At 30.4% G+C, this 20,941-nt stretch overlaps 1 protein-coding gene across 1 annotated transcript in view; it reads right to left on the bottom strand.

Moving 5' to 3' along the window:
- LOC143245132 (MAM and LDL-receptor class A domain-containing protein 1-like) overlaps positions 1–20,941 on the bottom strand; it is a 209,706-nt gene that overhangs the window by 23,493 nt on the left and 165,272 nt on the right. Inside the window, exons 75-81 of the mRNA XM_076491067.1 lie at positions 16,579–16,754; positions 15,162–15,316; positions 13,194–13,443; positions 9,882–10,325; positions 7,518–7,621; positions 3,990–4,169; positions 2,728–2,815 (exon numbers count right to left, since the gene is read on the bottom strand). Of these exons, the coding sequence (XP_076347182.1) occupies positions 2,728–2,815; positions 3,990–4,169; positions 7,518–7,621; positions 9,882–10,325; positions 13,194–13,443; positions 15,162–15,316; positions 16,579–16,754 (1,397 nt within the window). The remainder of the gene's footprint in view (positions 1–2,727; positions 2,816–3,989; positions 4,170–7,517; positions 7,622–9,881; positions 10,326–13,193; positions 13,444–15,161; positions 15,317–16,578; positions 16,755–20,941) is intronic.

Genomic DNA, 20,941 nt, shown 5'->3' with positions numbered 1-20,941 from the left:
CGAGCCCACAAAACCAAGTATACAATTATTATTTTGGTATATAATTTAAAAACTTCATGTTTTGAATTTCGTTTTTTTTTCCAATGGAGAAGTTGAAGAAAACTAACAAGCATAATTTTTTGTTCTTGTTTGGATTATAGACATTCTTCAAAATAGATAAAAATATCTTGTTTAAAACACTAACAGTATGAGTTAAGTCAAAATTTTCAACTTTTGTAATAAAGCTTGTGTTAAATACATTTTTTTATATATTTATTTATGTGTTTACTAGGTATTAAAGAAAGCATATTTTCAAGTTTGGATAAACATTTTATAACTAGCTCAATATGCTTAACCAGTTCTAAACAATATAAAAGACATACAACAGTAAAATTAAACCACCTGAACATAAAGTGAGGCTATGGAACAATATTGATATGAAGTATTTTTTCAAAATGATTACAAAAATCACCATAAGAAAGTACATTACAGTATTAATAAAAAATTATAAACAGTACTTCAGACTAAACTTCTGGTTGTATACTGTTTCCAATTTTCCCATAACTATTCTTTACAAGATTGTCTCATAATTACATAAACATATTTATTAACACATATATCTAATTTTAATAATTTTAAACACATTGTATGTCTGTATACAAGTTTTTAATTTTATTATTGCTTTATTAAATGCACAATGATTTCAAGATTTTCTTATCACAAAAGGAAATTTTCTATTGCCTTTTATCTGATTTGTTATCTTGGTATTTCACTTGCTAGAAAAACTAGTTTGTTTATATTTTTTTGTGAGCCATTTCATTTACTTTCTCAAAACATTTACGTAGACTATAATTAAATATCTACAAATTAATTCTGAATTACAGTTTTTCTCTTTTATCATATATATGTTGTCAGGCAATAACTATAAAAGAATATCACTATTTTATGATATTAACTGTTCTATTTCAATAGCTGTCAACCAAAAATATACCCTGTTTTGTGAAATAAAGATAAATTAATATAAACAACATTTAATTATTTTAATTTTTTTCTAGCTTTACAGTTTCTATCTCATGATGAAGATACTGGAGTATTAATAGTTGTTTACAGTTTCAGACATATGAAGAATGATTTATGAAGTAGATTTTTATTATGTGTATTTTTGTATTATTTTATTTTACTTTCACTGTTTAGTATGATTTCAATGGTCCATATAAACAAATGCCTTCTTCATATTAATCTAAGCCATTCAGCCCTAAATTTAAATTACATGTTCAAACCAGCAATGTATACAAACATAAAATCTAGGGTGCAAGCTGGAAGAACAATGCCAAGACAGTATTTGTGCCTCCCATATCATTTCTGAAACTGAGATACAAGATTATAAAAACTTTTCTTTGTTACATCAATTACTATTGTGTTGTTTTTTTTTCTGCAATTTGTAAAATTTATTAAGATATCAATAACTATCATGACCACAGATGTTTAAAGTTACAACTAGGTTTTCTACTATTTCTTATAATATCAGAGAAACAGAAGGAAACTTAGCAGTATTTGACGTTTTTCAACTATTGACATAGAAATGCCCCTATTATCTTTTTAAATTTAAATGGATAACCAAAGTGGTTCTTATATTACAGTCCAAACTATAATAAAATGCTTTACCATAGGTGTCCAAAAATATCAGTAAGATAAATTAACAACAGTACCTAAAGAGTACAATGAGAAAAAAAGTTGTGCATTTACGTAATTCCAGCACTCATGACCCAATAAAGATATAACTACACATCTGTAGTTAATATCATTTTGTAACTACAATTCATGAAACAATGTTGTGGTAATATAGCTTTCTCGTCTCCTTCTTACCAACCAAATGAAAAGTTCATCAACTTAGGTAAAAACTTAGCTCCCAGACAACCAACTTTATAACTATTAAGGCTACCACCACACAAAAAACTTTTTAAGCCTAATTCAACAAATTAACCATAAAGTGGGCAGATGACTTACAAACACACTGTAGGTTTAATTTGTTAATAACTTCTAATAAGGCACTTTTGAAAATTGAAGTTATGCCAATAAATGTAAATATAATAGCAGGTTTATAAACATGTTTTTAATTGCTTGAGTGCCATATGTAAACAATGAAAAAGAAAATGCAAAAGGCACAAAATTAAGAATGTATAAATACCTGTCATAAAAGGATATTTGTTGAAAAGCAGTTAAAAATTATTGTAAAGTATCCTAAATATACAAAACCGAAACTGATTGAACTTTATATGAAACGTACATCTATTCCTATTTAAATACCTATTAATGTAAACTGCACAAAAAGAAAAGTTTTGTTAATAACCTTTTCATATATAATTTATATTAATTATAACAACTTTCATTTGAGGTGAAATACAACAAATGTTTCATAAAGCATTTGTACCAGATGTACCGTTTACAGTTTACTAACAAAGGAAAAGAAACTCTATAATGTTCCTGTTTTCACTTAAAATGTACAATTTACTAATTCAAACACCAACAGCTTTCTTTCCTCATTATCTGATATTAAAACAGACGTGTACCTGCTATAAGTATATTTTCAGCTTTAAATCACTTTTAGCTGAAATTCTATGATGACATTTTGGTTTTTCTTTCATTTAGTGAATATCTTACTCATTTAAAATACTAATACTGAAAAGATTCATTCAACTGAGTTAAAAGTATAAATTGAAATATTAGTAGTTTTATCAACTCTGTTACCTTCTGACTTTTCACATCCTGGAGTCAAGGATACATCATCTATGTTGACACTCCCATACTTAACTCCAACAACAGCTTCCAAAACAATCTGAATTTATTTGAAAACATTAACTTGATGGATTAATTTTTGTGTTGTAGTTACAATTGCAAAACACGACTGTGACATTAAAAATGCTTTCAATATTAGTATCAACAAAATAAAGAGAAGTAATTTACTGCATAATGAAAGAGTTAAAACACTATGTTTAATAATTTTGAACTGATGCACAGAAACAACAATTCAACATTTATTTTTGTACATCTCCCATATTAATAAAATAGTAAGTTCAATAAACACTACAGTTATAAGATTTTAAACTAAAATGTAGGAATTCAGGTAAAATATAACAAATGTTTTTGCTTTAAAACATTCAGAAAACTTGTGAAAATCAAATACTAAACCTGCAACATTTAACATGATCAGTTCCCAAAAAATATGATACTCTGACAAAATCCATCATAAATCACACTCAAAATGTAGAAAACATTGATTATGTAATACTTGGTAAGCCAAATGAAAAACAAAGAAAACATAATAATCACTTGTTTTGAATATATAATTCTTACAAGTCACATGAATAAGATTTATTACATGTAATATTTAAATAAATAATTTAATTTATATATATATATATATATGTGTGTGTGTGTGTGTGTGTGTGTGTGTGTATTTGTTAAAAATATTATTGTGGCATTCTGAGGTTAACAGATTTTCCAACATATAACTGAGTCAGTACCACAAAATAATATAACACTAACTGTAAAATGTTTTTTAGAGCACACATTTAATTATCCTCTGACCTTAACTGAGTTTCATGTAAAGAAAGACTAAAAACAAATTAAACACAATAAAACAATATATATTTCAACAACCCAAATGGAATAAACATTAAAGGAATTTATTTTAAAACCTTGATACACTTTTCTTTTAAAAGTTAATCCTGACTGAGAAAACATGACATTATAAATTAATAACAACAATACCAGTCTTCTTAGGGTACAGGAGTTACCCAAATGACTGATGGTCACTCTCTCTTCTCAAAGAGGAATGTTATATCTCTAAAGCAAAAAATAAAGTATTTTGTTCTTTTATGTCTTACTATAAATTAAAAAACATCATAAATAGTTAGTTATTTGTTTATTTGTTAATGTTATACTGACAAATATTTTGAGTTTTGAGTAAACAGAGATAGATTTAAAACAAGTTTTTAACTAATACTTACTTTGTAAGGATCACTGTTTGTTGAAGAACTAATTAGAAAATCCCCTTTTGTCCAGAAAGCAAGTGATCCATCTTCAACCTTAATTGACTGAATCAACTTCAAGCCATCATCATTGTAACTTGTACGCCTGAGCAAATTCAATACAATATCCTCTCCAATGATACTATACCAGAAACGAACCTGGGAAAATACTTTACTGTAAATATGGAAGTAAAATAATAACTAAAACCAATTTACATGCTTTAGGGAAATGTTATAATTTTTCTATACTGAAAATGTATTTTCAATAGGTACTTTCCTCCACTCACATAAATAACTATTCCCAACCAGTTCTGCCCTCTATAGGCAAACATATTACGCACGCCACAAGCCTTTTGCATCCCCTCCGCTGGAAATGACTCATTCCAATATGTTGCTCATGCAAATCATCATGCAACAACCCTTCACTGATAAGAGTGCCACACATTCTGGTTATGCATGCGACTCTTTCTATTCAATTCTACCAAATTATCACTTCATGTTTTGGCAGAAAATGGAAACACTGGTTTTCAGTGGGGAGGAAAGGTGGGAACTGTGAGTGGAGGTAAGTACTGATCAGAAATACTTCAATTATAGGAAAATTATAACTTCTGATACATACATTATCTCTACTCACACAAATAGCTGGAATCCAATATTGAATAGGTGGAGGAACCAATGTGAGGGAAGAAAAGAAGGACTTTTCAAAAGCATCTAAAGGACACACCTTGAGATGAGAAAGACAGATCTGAAGTTTTGGCGTGTGAGACTGCACCATGTCTAAACCAGGTACACTCTTCACCCCTCAGAAAAGGTGTGATATATGGGGTGGAAAATCAGAGAAGTACATTCATGTGTGTGGGAAAAAAAAATGGAAATGCCCCCAGTTGTAAAGTTGTTAGAGTGTGACAGACCCCACTTAGTGAGTCAACTGCATCTAAAACTCATGCTGCTTAAATCCAAATCCTGGCCACTGGGAACCAAAATCCATGTGGGGGTAGAATGAAAGATCCCAATCTAAGGAGCAAACTGCAATGTGACATCTCATTATTTTCATTTTCATATGCTTTACACTGGAGGATATTATGTCATCTATACCAGCAGGACATCACTGTGCTACTCTTCACTGAATAGTATTTCTGTATTGATTTTTTTATTTCATTAAACCATTCAGATAGATGCATCCATGGTATACCACCTCAATGACTTAAAACTGGAAAAATATAAGGATTTTCAAACTTCACAAGAAGTAAAGGGGGATGGAATGCAGTGGAGAGTCCAGAGGAACATCAGTGCCTGAAACAGTGCAATAGGTAACCCTATTTTTCAAAACAGACATGGCATAGCAGGAATGAAAAGCTATCCACTTCTACTTTACCATATGGGCTATACAATCTAAGACAGGGAAATATCTATGAAACAATTTTATTGCAAGGATAACTTACAAGTGATATTGTGGAATACCCCCTCTCAACAGTGTGCATTATGTGGTAATTGAACATAATAATCAACTTAACATGGCTGAACAATGCAGATTTTAAAGGTTAGAGAATACCTGGTCAGACACCACTCATTAGAGAGCCAGATTCAGTATTAAAAAAAGAAAAAAGAAGAGGTGCATATAAAAAATGATAACTTACAGGCTCATGACAGTGAAGGATGATAACAGATGAATGATAGTACCCTAACAAGAAAGAAATCAAATGCCCAAAGCAGGAGATGATTGTATAAGATGTAGACACAGTGCTTGACAGATGAAGTACCTCCATCTGATAGCAGAGTAGACATGCAAAGAAAAAAGGGAGGTGCATGATAGGAGTGAAGACACCAAAAAGGATGCAAAGAAGAAAAGGCCAATCAAATCATAATCTAAACCCGAAGGGTACAGGTGGTAGGAAAAAATAACATAGATGGACCTGGGACATTTTGCACTAAAAGCCTGAAATACACTCCAAGATAAATTGGAGTGAAACTGGCCAGATCTAGATCATTTAAAAACAGGAACTGTTATTATACAAGGAAGATGACCAATACTGGGAACGGGTAGGGTGGTCTCCACCCCAGGAGCCCTCACACACAAAATTAATGGTAAGAAGTAGAAATGATAAGTCAAAATAAGTTGGACAATAAGTATAAAATATAAATCAAATAAAATTAAGTAAGAAATAAACATACAGAGGTGAAAATATAAATAATTTAAATATCAATAAAACCATAAAAAGAACCATGGGGAAATTGAAAATAACACTTATTCAGCCTAACTGAACAAGATATTCAATCTAATTAACAATTAATGTAGAAGTAGAATTACCACTAAACATAACAAAGAATATCACTTGTCACTGAACAAAATACTCAACCAAACAATAACTTATGTACAATAGTAGGATAAGTTTGTGTGGACCCCAGCTCAAGAGTATCCTACAAACTAAATGAATAGGAAGAAAAAAAGACTATTATAAAATTAATGATAGATATACCAAGAAGATGAATTACAGGTATTTCTAAAATAATAAAGAACATGGTAAGCCTAAACATATTAAATAGTAAAAAAATACAACTAAGACAAATGGCTAACCTAAACTTAACTATAAGTATAAACCAATGTTATGAGACATATGTATGGAACCCAAATAATGACAGATAATAATATTAACAATAAAAATATACAAAAACCATAACAATATAATATCTTTTCAAAGCCAGCAGACTGTAGTGCAAATGTGTGGTTCCAGAAAAGGTCAGTTCATTGGACAATCAATTCCCCAATAAAGTAAAGCTATAACTCTTCCCTCAGAGTACCATGACCTGAAGTATGTGTAAAATGCTAACAGCAGAACAAATAACTTCCAAAGTGTTAGGAGAAAATTCACAATGAAAAATGAAGTAACTAAACACAACTGTGTTGACAGAAAAAATAATTTTTTTTTTTTGTGATGAAGTAATAACTTCTATAACCAAGTAGAAATATGAAATAATTCCACTTCAGAATAACTCAATTATCACTGTTGTATAATAAAGATTAAGCTGGTTGAAAAAAATTAATACAAAGATATGAAAAAAAAAATTTAAATACAACACTTGAAGAAAGCACGAATTAAACAAAAGAATATGAGTACTGTCAAACAAGATTGTAATAGTCTGGTAGAATTCAATAGAAGGAGTCACATGTGTAACAAGTGTGTGTGGCACTGTGACACTGGAATGACTCATTTCTATTGGAGGGGAGACAGAAGGTTTGTGGCATATATAAAACATTTGTTGCATATAGAGGACAGCACTGAACAATAATAGCTATTTATGTGAGGGGGGTTGATGCATCATATCAGAAATAATTGGATTTCACATGCCTGCTAAATAGCATTAAAGTTTTTTCTAACAGTTCCCATACAAAGACAAATTGTATATTTTTACCTACATGTAGTTTTACATTCCTCATTGGAAAAGTGCACAATAAAAGACATGCTTAGTAATAAACATTTTCTAGCACCTGGTGGAAAAGAAACTCACCCGACAATCCTCATCTTTAGACCCATCAATGACATATGATGCAAGTCTTGCCTTTTTACCTGAATTGCTCGGGTAGATTTTTCGTACCACAGATAAAAATTTTCCTGTAGAGAAAAACATTACCACATTTTATTTTTACAGAAAATATTTTTAATATTACTATATTACAACTTAGATATTTCAGTGTAATTCACTTATAATTCAAAAGTTAACTATATATAAGTACTTCACCTGGGAGGGTAAAGAGAATCTGAGGTTTCTGACCACAGTGAGTTGTCTTACAGCCTCCAAAATCTTTCTGGAGTCATAAAATATTTTTAAAGTTAAATTCTTTCTGTTAATTTGATTTTTTTTACTGTCCTGTAGTTTCACTCTTACTGTGATACTGGGTTATTTTTCTAATACCATGCAGACCTGTTACAACAGTATATTATTTATTATTGGAATAAAGTTAAATTCCAAATCTGTAGAAAAAATTCAAGAATAAACTAAGAAAAAAAAACGTTGCATGATGTGTCTGTGTGCATAATAAAAGTTTACATTATATATAAAATCAAGTATGAACTTACTTTTCATATAGTATAACTGTATTTAAAATTTCTAACTTGGTCAAGCAACCAAGACAACAACATAATTTTCAAGTATTAACTTCAACTTGGTTTTAAATAAAATAATTTTCATTTTAGAATCACTGAAGTATTTTCATTCCCTTCCTATTTTTTATTTATTTTGTCAATTTAAATTTTCTGTTTTTTACTTCATTTCATGATTTCAGTTTTCTTAGTTAATTGCAAGTACACCCACCCCATCCGACTTTTTTTTATTATCAAAATAAAAAATCCATAAGGCAATCATGAAAGAATTAAACAATAGCTCATAGAGCTTAGTTGTATGTCTTTGGAACAAATAACACTGCACAATACCAGACATGGAGATTCTTTATCAACATTACAGTTTAGTACTGTTTCTTGGGAAAATATCTAAACTTATGAAAAAGCAATCATTATTTCTAACATAGTAATGAAACTATTATTTGTAATATTGTAGTGCCTGAAAAACAGCAGGAACATTATTTTACTTCTGAAACTCTCTGAACTGTTATCATGATAGTCAACAGTTCTTAACAGTTTGTTGCTTCTTCATAAATGTATCTTTTCTAAACTTCATTAGCATAAACATTGGAATAGAAAGTATTTGTGTATAATATCAGTTAATAAATATAAGGATAACACATGTAAAATAATTATGAAGTGTGACTAAGTTGTCAGAAAATATACACACAAAATCTAGGTTGAAAACTAGAATTATTCAAAAACGTTGTGTGAAAGCTAACTTCTACAAATCACTTTTAATAATGAAGACTGCAATAAGACTATAAAGGAGAAAAACACACATAATTATTAAATAAACAAACCTAAAAACTGACCAGGACTCAATAAAAATTGAAGCATTTAATAAGAGGCCCAATGTCATTTGTTAAACTTCATATTTCAGAGTGGCTTTAATATATTAATAAGGAAAATAATATTTACAACTATTACAAAATGTAACTACAATAATACTTTGAGTTACATAAGCTGTTTACTTGTAATACATCCAGGTTATTAGTTAAAATTAGACTGTAATGAAATTCCATTACTCCCAGTTACCTAAAATATTCTTATTAAACAGTGCCTATTTTGATTTATGTAATGTTGCATTTGCATCAAACAAGGGCACTTCAAAGTATTTTACACACAGAATATATGCAAAAATAAATATACTGTTTAAAAGAAAGTGGTTTATTTATTTGGGGTAGAAATACGTGTTATCTGCAGTAACCAGTTCTTATTAGGAACTAACAGACTTAATAGAATAGTATAATTTCAAAGTCACTCCATAAATGCACCCACAGTCCTAAAGTGCAGAGTATGTTTTGTGACAAGGAATGTAAACCACAGACCCTCAGACTCACAATCTGGAATGCTAAGTCACTAGATCATGGTTGGCCAAAGTTAACGATAAATTATTTGTAATAACTCTTTTTCACAATATTATCATGAGTGAACTGTGAAGTGTATAATATGTTAATTCTATTGAAATTTATTTTATAGTAAAGAGCAAATTAAATAATGTAGATTTAAGAGTAAAGTTCTTTTCTCACAAAATATCTTTGTATACTCTGTATGCATAAATATTTCTATATTCTTTTCCTGAACATACAACTCATTAATTTAATATTTATTGGGAGCATTCATAGGTAGAATTTTATGTCTGGCATTAAAAGTTAGAAGTAGCAAGAGAGAATATTAGACAAGTACAAGTATCAAATTATATTTATTTTATATACCTGAACCAGTTATTCCTACACAAAGAAATCAATACCTGAATTGGACAATGTTGTGTGGTCAATGAAAGGTGTTACTCCATTTTCATCTTGGCTGGGAATGACAACATTCCACTCAATATCCGAGTCTTTTTCAATTTTCCATGAATTAACACAGATTCCATATTCAAAACTACAGCGGCCATGATATATTTGGCATCTGACTTCAGACTCATCACTTCTGTCTATACAGTCATTTAGAAAATCACAAAGTTGATTTTCATTAATACAGACACCATTACCACACATGGCTTCCCCTGTTCCACATATTATTTTACCAGGTGGAGGTGGTAGAGGTGGAGCACATGACAAAAAGGAAACGTCATCAACCGAAACTGCCAATCGATAAGTGTAAGTTGGTCGTCTAGCTTGCAGATACACTTGAAAATCTCTACGAGATCCCACATAAATACGTGCATGATGCCATTCAGATGTTTTACTGACTAAGAAAGTAGTACATTTTTTTTAGTATCCAATTGCAAATAATTTAATGAAGTTTTGTACAAAAAAGTTTGTGCAAGTACCAAAAATACAGAGTACTAGAAAATATGTAAAGAAAAAGATTAATGTATGTATAATTAATAAACACATTTCACATACAAAAACCATTATAAAATATCTAATCAATTAAGTACTTAAACACTATCACTGGTATATTTAAATGATCACCTGTATGATGTTTTCATTATTATATTTAAAAAATGTCAATTACACGAAACAAAATTAAAACTTTTTGCTAGTCTTTACAGTTATCATTCTATTCTTAAGTATATATTACTTCATTCTTTTACATAAACGTAGTATAAAATGAAAACTGTATATAAACTGATGCTAAATGTAATACATTATAAACAAATATGTTAAACACTGAGAGTGCAGGTTTCTAAATAAATTTATTTTTTATTTATTTATTTTTATGATTTGTTAAACATATTCTAATATTAATGAATAAAGGTGCCCAGGAAAATCTAAAAAAAAAAAATATGTCATAAGTTTCAAAGACTCTGTGGTGTTATTGAAAGTTTTATTATAAAATAAGCTAAATCTGTCCTGCTGAAAGATCAAAGATTTTGGTATTATTCATTTTAGGCTAGATCTTTGAATGACAGCCAAACAATTTTATAAAGAATTTCAACAATATAAGCTATATATTATATGAAAAATTATAACAGTAACAAGTTTCTTAAATTGAAACTTTAATACCAGCAAATAAATACTTACACACACACACACACTGAACTGTATTTAACTACAAATTCAAAACTATTTTGTACATGTTTTATACACGTTTTTTAATTAAAAGACTTTCACATGTTTTTTTTAACTCTCTGTTAATATTTATCTGCTATGGCAGGAACCTTAAGGGAAAGCATTCAAATGTATCATGCTTGAAAAAATTAACATTTTTTTAAATAAAAAAATTAACACTTTTAGCTATTATTCAGCTGCCATGGTCTTTTCTTTTGTCCATCTAAACATTGGTATGATTTTTTTTTTCTTGCTAGATCCAGTCTCTTATACCCCACACAATTATCCTTGATGATATTTATCTCATGATACTCTCTACCTACCTCAATGCACTCTCTGTCCTGATATTGTTTTTAACCTCTGCCCTGATATTGTATATAACCACCTCATTCAGATGTTATCACTTTTTCAAGATTGACTTGATTCCTGTCTCTAACACCAGCTCTTAGTGGCGAGGAAGGACAGGAGTGTGTGAATGGAGGTTTCTATTATGATGCATACATTTTCCATTTAAGAAAATGTTAACTTACAAAACATACTTACACTTATAGCTAGAATCCCATACTGATAAGGTGGAGGATTTGGAGAAGACACTATCCATACAGAAAGCATCTGCATAGTTTATGGAAGTGTTAACATGAGACTGACACCCTACTGGGGGAATTGCACTACATTCAGAACAGGTATGCTCTTCACCTGCACTTAATCCCTGTATTGTGAGTGGAATTTTACCTAATTTATCAATGCTACAGGTCAAGTCCCAACCAGATAGCCAAGGCGCTATGACTCTCAGCTGGAGTTAAAGGGCCATGATCTTCATATCCTATGTTGGTGGCTATAGCAATTGGACTGCAAACTATATCTTGATATACTTATGAGTGGATCCCAAACCGTAGCCATATAATTGTATATTCTGAGCCACCTAAGTCACAATGAGAAATTAAGTGACACTGAACTGATCAAACCTTCTCAACCTGAAGAATTTCAAAAAGCACACCCCAGGCTTGGAATAACATGATTGTGTATGCCTTACTCAACCTGAGGAAACAGAACTCCTCTGGTTTGAAGTTATGAACACTCATTCTCACTCCCAAACTGTTGGCAAGGTATATTCCACTTGTACCTGGAATTATGGGTAGGACATTAAATAACTGTGCTCAACCAATGATCCAGGATGGAACCACTCTGCATTTGGAATTACAATAAGATGTGGACCCTCTTCCATGAGCAACGTACTGAACCCATAGTGATCAAAAAGAAAGGTCATGCTCAATCCAACCAGATATATTTTCTATAATTGCTATTTTTTTAATTTAAATGTTTTGTTGATGTAGCTGATACTTGGAGTTTGATATGATAAAGTTCACTATAACAAATCAATCCCTTGTTTTGGTTTAACCTATACCAGATGGGCAGTGTTTAGTTAAACAACACATAGATCAAGTTTTAAAATTATTGTATAAAGAAAAATATTACAATAAAAAATGGTTGAAACATAGTGATTTGTCAGATATTGTTTATGCATTATTAAAACCTATAGGACTTAAAAGCAAATATTTCTGAATTTCTGTAAGTTATTTTTACTGTTCGTTACTATTGATACAAGCACACTAATATAAAACCATCAACTGTGGTTTATAGATATTATAAAGTTTAATAAATAAAGAGACCAACATTTGTATTGAAAGATCTAAAAAATATTTCCTTTACATACATTTCTAATTTAATAAAATCATAGCTCTGTGTATGAGCTTTAATACTTCTAAGAAAAGTTTGTAAAATATTAACTGGAAATTGTATTTCACTATCACATGACAATCATGTCTAGATGCACATAAACTAAACATTTGCAACCTTTCTAATGTCAGAAATTATTTTGTTGTAAATTTAGTTTATGTGGGAAAAACAACATTCAAAATACTTTGCCAATACAATTTGAAAACATGCTACTCAATTTTTGAAAAATGTGGTGTGTGTGTGTTTATATATAAATATATAAAACATGTTCAATAAAACATGAAAATTTTACACACCAAGACTATATAGAAGCTATTTGTACTTACACTGGACATATTCTGTTAACCACAGAAGAGAAAATCCATTACTGTCATTAACAGCAAGCTGTAGAGGGCAGTAGAGACTTCCACAGTAAAACCAAAACTCCACTGTACACGTGGATGCAGTTACTGAGATACGTGGGGTTAAAAGGCTAGTGATGTCACCTCCTGATCCCAAAATACCATCTGCCAAAGCGTACCATCCACTAACACAGTCACAAGTGTGATCTTTTTCTGGTCTGTATTCCTTGTTGATCTAGTATTAAAAATAGCTAAAATTTAATCTAATAATATAACATCATATTTTCTTTATTTTAAATGAATAAAAACATTAAAGTTGCATTAAGGATTTAATCGAACACTTCATATTTATCTGAAATAATTTACTGTTATATTGTGAAAAACTGAGTTCTTACATACTGTTTTGTAAATGTCATATTTTATATCATGAAATATATTTTTGTGAAAGTACACTGATGATTATTCATTTCAATAAGTATTTGTTGGTTGTTTCATTGTCAGGTGGTTAATGAATAAACAGATCACAATTTAATAGCCCCAGGACTATAACTTTCTGGAAATTCTTGTATGTAAATAATGTTGTAGTGAGTCAAGTAAAGTTGTTCATGATTTTCATGATTTATAAATGATATACATAAAAAAATGCCAACAATACTCAGTTAGAGAAATATATAGATCAATGAATAATTAGCACTTGATAATGTGTTATAAGATTTAGATTTAAGTTATTTCTACAGTTTTCAGTTACGATTCATTGTGTTTGGCAAGTGAAAAGACAATCTTATCTCCACATCTTTTAATTTCTTAATTTATGTAAACCTAATATCATTGAAGAATTAAACAATAAATAAAAATCTTGGAAGTTAATATGTTGTACCTGTATGCTTATAATATAAAGGGTTAATTAAATTTGAAAAGAAGGATGTTTTGGATTTAAAACTGCCCCTCGAGCTACTTTCTCAGTTGTCAATAGTGGTTAGTTTGTTGGCTGCTGTCCACACAAGTTACACACTGCTGTCCGATACTAAAATTTTTATTTTAACAAGCTTCTGTGATGGAATAAAATCAGCTCTAGACCCCATTACTTGATAGTATTCCCAGAGTTTCTTCATTATTTGAACAATAATGTTTAAGCAGACTGAAACATGAACATTCAGAGCTGGAGCTGCAACAGAGAATTTAACAGGTACGTAGTCAAATGACCTCACTCTTATTCCAGTGTCATCAGCATAAGCTTGTGCACATTAGCTAGATAAATTTCAAATCCTTGTTTATATTCTTGCTAATGGTTCCAAGAGATATGTCCAGCTTCAGATACACAGCTCCTTGGATTGTAGGATTCTCTTTTGTAACCAAGATCTTTGGTTTACGAATGAAAGAGTTACTGTGGATTGGTTTGAGATGTGGTTACAAGCAAAATGCTGTCCTAGACTAATTTAAAAGTTTTCCATGGTGAATACTGTAGAGTTCCTTTCTAGCAAAAACTATGTAGAAACAAAGTGATTTCTCATGTAATAACTTCTAATATATAGACAAGCCAGCACATTTTGGTAACAATGCATTCCAACAATGACTTTTACATCATGCTACTTAGCGATAACAGTATAACCCAGCATTATTATTAAGAGGCTATGTGATGAAAGTATAACATGAAATGTACATATTACAAAAGTGAGAAAAAAAATGTTATTATCTAATTTAGAGATTCCACCAATTAAAGAGGTTTATTTTTTATTATTTAAGTTTAAAATTGGGGGACAGTTCAGAGCATAGGTTACCTTTATAAAAAGACCACATCCTGTAAAGGTGCAAAAAAGTGCATATGTTATATTTTATATGCAAAAATGGATTCAGAATAAAAATACTGATTGTCATCTATAATAAGTCAACCCAAGAACTCGAGTAAAGCAAGGTACTTTTGTTAGTTATTCAATAAAAAGCGATATATCTCACCTTCGTGAATGTATCATTAGCTTGGACAATGATCCACTTGAATACATCATCCCTGTTAATATTCGTCAATGCATTTATATTTTCAGTTGGAGTTGGATCATGTTGAATATACCAACCACATGATTTCCAATTTTCAAAACTGCATGTTGATTCCACTAGAAGAAAGAGTAGTTTCATTAGTAACAGATTATACAGTTAAGCTGTCTTTACCACTTTCCAGTGTCAAGAACTGAAACTACAGTAGGTAATTTTGAAATTCATAATGCACTTCCAAACCAGTTGGTTGAGTACTATTTCAGCAATTTGTAAGAGTAATTAATTTTATAAATTTATGGTACTTCTAATGCATGTGGAAATATCTTGGAAAGTTTTTCTCATAGAGATTTTTATATCAATTTTGAAAGTAGAAAAATATAACAGGAGAATGGACTCTGTCTAACTTCAAGCCTAAGTAACTCAGTTGAAACATACAGATTTTTGTCTTCCTTTGTGTATACTATATGATATTGGACAACAGTGGAAAGGGAGAAAATTATTTTTTCAACAGAAAAAATAAGAACTGTCATTCTGAAAAAGAGAGAAATTTGTCAAGATGTTCTTCCAAATAGTACATATTTAATTATGTTAAGCAGTGGTGGATTACATTTTCCTCACTAGGGGAATTGAATGTATTGTCAATGGTGGTAGATTATGTGAAAATACTTTACCCATAACCATTACTGTGATACACTGTACACTAACAGACAACAGCATTATTACATATTCCCACTCTTAAAATTATCTTTTACCTGAACACTTTAATCTCATATTTTCATTTACCAACATAAATGATGTAATGTTTACATTTCTTCCGCTTCAATGTGGCTTATCAAAAAATAAATAATATTCTTAACCCTGCATTAGTCTTAAGTAAAAATAATTTCTTGGATCCGAGCAGATTCCATCATAAGAAAAATTATCTAAAAATATTTAAATAATAATAAACCATTATTATGGAAACAAAAAAACATTAATGCTCAGAATATCTTCCTTTATTAATCAATAACTGAACATTAAATATTATAACTTGTTTCTTTTTTTTTACCATCTAAACTAAGTATAACAATTTAATACAAACTAGCCAAATACTGAAGCTACTGAGAACAACAAACATGTACATGTTTCCATCTGTTGGTACTTATGTTCACAAAATATTTGGTGTCTGTGAAAACTCAAGAAGACAAATGCAAAGTGAAACAGTATAGTTATTAACAGAAAAAATATGTAGAACTCATGTGGCCAACACTTCATAAATCATAATGAAAAAATGAATGTTTTACATGCAATAACTTAAAAGATTGTAGCAAAAGAATCTATTTGCTTAAAACCTTAAATTCTAAATTCTTAAGGCATACTAATTCAAAAGTTAGAAGCTTACCACAGCCACTTTCATCCTTTCCACTACTACAGTCCTTTCTGAAATCACATCTTTTCTTTCCATCAATACACTTGTCATCATCAGGGCAGTAAAACATCCCATCTTCACAGTGTTTGGATGACTCTGTCGTTGTACTAGTTGTAGTTGTGTAATTAGGAAGTGTTCCATTGTTGTATCTGACAGTTCAAATAAATATAAGATACAATCTTCTAGAAACTCAATTTTAAGATGATACAAAGATGTCAAAGAAGCAATGCACATGACTTCATAACACCATATAGATTGCAATATATGAACTAGACAATCATTATCAGAATGTACGACATACTGTAAAATTTATAGTTTAATAGCTGGCTTTGTTGTAAAGCCAAGTATTTACCTTTTGACACATTAATCCAAAATTGTAATGATAATTAAAGTGGCATGTGGATTATATAAATGATTATTGAGTTATCATAACTATATATTCCAAGTTTAATGAGAAACTTAATTTTTAATGTATGTTAACAAATTTAATATCAAAGTTCAGTTTAGTGTGGAAATTATGTTATACATTCTTTACTTACTGATTTTCAATATAAAATGTTAAAAAAACTTTGAAACATCACATTCGCTGATCAGATGACCTATTTAAATTGTACAGTTTATCAATTTATAGCATTTCCAACTTACTGCTAAAGCTTTCAGCCAATTACAAGCACAAACAATATTTAATTGAAATAAGCTATATGTATATTGGATAATGTTCTGCATGATACAAAAGAAAAACCAAACAAACTGCCAATAGTTCAAAAAGGGAAGAAGCCAAGAAATGTAAGACTAAGCCAATAACTATTTAGAACAGTGTCTAGGAACTTGGGGTGACTGAAGACAATGGGCTTGGAACAACTAGAAAAGAGGAGATTGATGGCTTCCAGGTCACCCGAAAGGTAAGGAGCTCTTTAACCAGCTACTGAGTAAATGGATAAGCTAAGATCCTGAAAAAAACAAAACAACAAAGATGCGATTTTTGGACATTGGAAATAGACAAGAAATACTGTGTCTATGCACTAGCTTTAGAGGGTAGCCTAATACAATTGAATGACCATCAAGAAAGAGTGTCAGCAAGAGTGGGATAACAAGAAAATTCAGCTTCTTAAACAATGGACTTGATAAACTGTGAAGATATAAATTTTGAAATGTCAGTATAAAAAATAGACATTTAAAATACCTAAGGATGATATTTCCAAGTTGGTAATTATATTCCATACCCATAAGATAACCAAAACAAAAAGGTGTACCTCAGCTGAATTGCCCCAAACTGGGTGATAATGAAATATAGGCATGTCATGCAACCGATCTTGGAACCAAGAAAGAGTGTAGAGAAGAAAATAGGCATTAAAAGAAAATCCCCCAGGATTGATATTCACAGGAAGTTAATTTGTACATGAAACTAAATACCAGAAGAGTTGAAGAAGATGGTTGTCCAATGTTGGGAAAATATAAACCATCAAATGATCCATATGTTTGCAGAGCTACTGAAAACTCAAAGCCAACAACCCATAGTAAGAGAGTCTGCCAAAACCTTCAATGCACACCAGAAAGTTAATCTTTGAACTTGTTGAAAATGAAACTAAAGATTGTTTGTTTGCTTGATCTTTGAATTTTGTGTAAAGCTACTTAAGAACTATCTATGCTAGCCATCCCTAATTTGTGACCAAGATCTTTGGTTTACGAATGAGAGAGTTACTGTGGATTGGTTTGAGATGTGGTTACAAGCAAAATGCTGTCCTAGACTAATTTGAAAGTTTTCCATGGTGAATACTGTAGAGTTCCTTCTTTGAAATGTTGCATTCTTACTTTACAAATACCTATCCTTTTACAGTAAAAAATCTACCCATGTGGCATTACACTGTTGAATGGTTGGGAATCTGCTGAGAACTGCTGGTTGGGAATATGCTAGTCATCTCCACCCACCACTGACTCTTGGGATACTATTTTGCCAATGAATAGTGGGATTGACCATCACAACAGAATGTTGGTATAGTAGGAGAAGAAACTCATGACAAGCTAGTTAAACCAGTTCAAAGTTCTAATATGTTGAAATGAGCTATTGCCTCTAAAGAAGTCCAAACAAGAATGACAAAGATTCACCAATGCGGTGCCTCTACCAACAGAAAGATATCTGAGAAAAGATGAAGTTTTAAGTAGTAACATGTATGAAAAGGAGTTTCTGTTGATATAAACACTTTACTCAACAAAACTGAAAAACCTAAGAGTAATGGACAAAACAAATATGCAAGATAACAACAGTTCTGAAGTCATGCTATTGAAAAGCAAAGTCTCATTTATGACAACCTGAAATGAATTAATCATTCCCAAAACAAAAGGGATGTCTTTGATGATGGTTGCATGAGACTCCACGCCTGAAACATCATAGGAGGCTGCCAAAGTGTTTGTTGAACTATATTAATCAGAAACCCCACATATACAAAATACTTTATTAGTACTAAATGAGAACTGAAATTAAGTACAATCCACTCAAGAGATTCTGCCAGGTGAATGAACAAATGAATATTTAAAAATTAATAAATTGACAAAGGGGTCACAGTTGATCAACTAATCATATAAAAGTAAAAGTTAAGTAAATGGAAAAAACCAACAAAACTAGACCAGTTGAGAGAAAATGCATACAGCCAAATGGAAATCCAGTGAACTAATAAAGTAAGACCAATGGTAAAAAATAATAATGTGAAGGATAAGGATATAAGAAAATTATCCTCCATATCCATCAGTATCATACAAAGGTTGTGACAAAAAATATTTTGAAACAATACACATGAAAATTGTCTCCAAGAAAAGATGGATCACAACAGGTCTAGGACAAGTTTCTGATTTCTTCAAGACCACAAATAGAAAAGAAAAAAAACTTGAGAAGTTTCATAAATATTTGGGCTCTTCCCAAATCTCTTCCTGTTTCAAAATTTGTGACTGTATTGGAAGGAAAAGATAAATACATTAAGACCAAACAAAAGGCTCTGTCAAACCTAAGTATCCCACAAAAGAACTAAAAATTTGAGACAAGTTATAGAGTAAGTCATGATGAAGGCCCCACTTGCTAATGTTCATGTTTGGCTACTCAGTAAGTTCCAGAGAAAAGTAAAAGTAGCAGGCACCTACTAAAAAGTAAGAATGGGAGGCAAAATAGGAGTACAAACATTACTTGCTGATCATCCCATTAGCAACAACAAACAAAAATGAGTTGAAATGTGTTTGTGTGTTTTCTTATAGCAAAGCCACATTGGGCTATCTGCTGAGCCCACCGAGGGGAATCGAACCCCTGATTTTAGCATTGTAAATCAGTACACATACCACTGTACTAGCAGGGGGCAAGTTGAAATGATAAAGACATTAACTGGTTCCTGTTGACATGCTTCTCCTGAATGAGATACCATGCTATTAAAAGTCATGCAATAACAAAAAGTGCAGGGAAGAAGTTATTTCATGGTTAGTTGAAAATCTGAGAAAAGTAACTAGAATATTTCAACAAAATATAGTGGGCTAAAATGTTAAAAAAACAAAGAAGCAATGTTTGTAACAGAAACTAAATGTGAATAAGCAAATCTGTAAGATAAAAAACATGATCTAGGATAATATAATCATAGTACATAATATTTAATAATTACTCAGAAATAGAAAGTCTCAAAATGAGAAATATTCATAGTGCGCATAGCATAAAACTGATAATGAGTCAAAAAAGACTTCCCCAATAAAAAGTCTTATCTAGGGGATCAAACCTTTAAAAATAAAATCAAAAAGTAACAGATGTGAATTATGGACTCACAGATGCATATAGGAGTTTTGTACACTAGTCGCTAGGCATGACTTTTATTTTTGTTTTGCTAAAATAACAAATCAATACAAATCGTTACTAATGCCATTTGTTAAAATTAATTATTTTGCCTTTTTATGTATACGTACGTTCAACTTTTTTACTAGGAAGATGTTTCTAAAATGAATGAAAATTAACTTTAATGGAAATTTATTAGTTTTGAAAAAGTTAAAATTACTACTAATTGTACACTGAAATTAATATACATACTTAACATTATTTTGAACTGGGGTTAATTATGAAAAGCTAAACAGATAAATTCAAATATTACAAATATAAAACTGCTACTTCATTTTTTTTTTTTAATTTCTAGATAAATTTTCTGTTGAAGGTTATATAAAATTGAGAAATGTAAGACGATTAGAGGTAAAATGTCCAAAATCATGTAAAGAGGGTTTTATTAAAAATGAATAAGAATGACTTATGAATGGCAGCTCTTTGTTTACGATGATATATATTAATGCTGTAAACAAGTCTTAAGATTACAATTTC

The sequence above is a fragment of the Tachypleus tridentatus genome, chromosome 2 (genome assembly GCF_004210375.1).
Source record: "Tachypleus tridentatus isolate NWPU-2018 chromosome 2, ASM421037v1, whole genome shotgun sequence".
Lineage (NCBI taxonomy): Eukaryota > Metazoa > Arthropoda > Merostomata > Xiphosura > Limulidae > Tachypleus > Tachypleus tridentatus.
The sequence above is the reverse complement of the archived record's forward strand: the minus strand, read 5'-3'. Positions and strand labels throughout refer to the sequence as shown.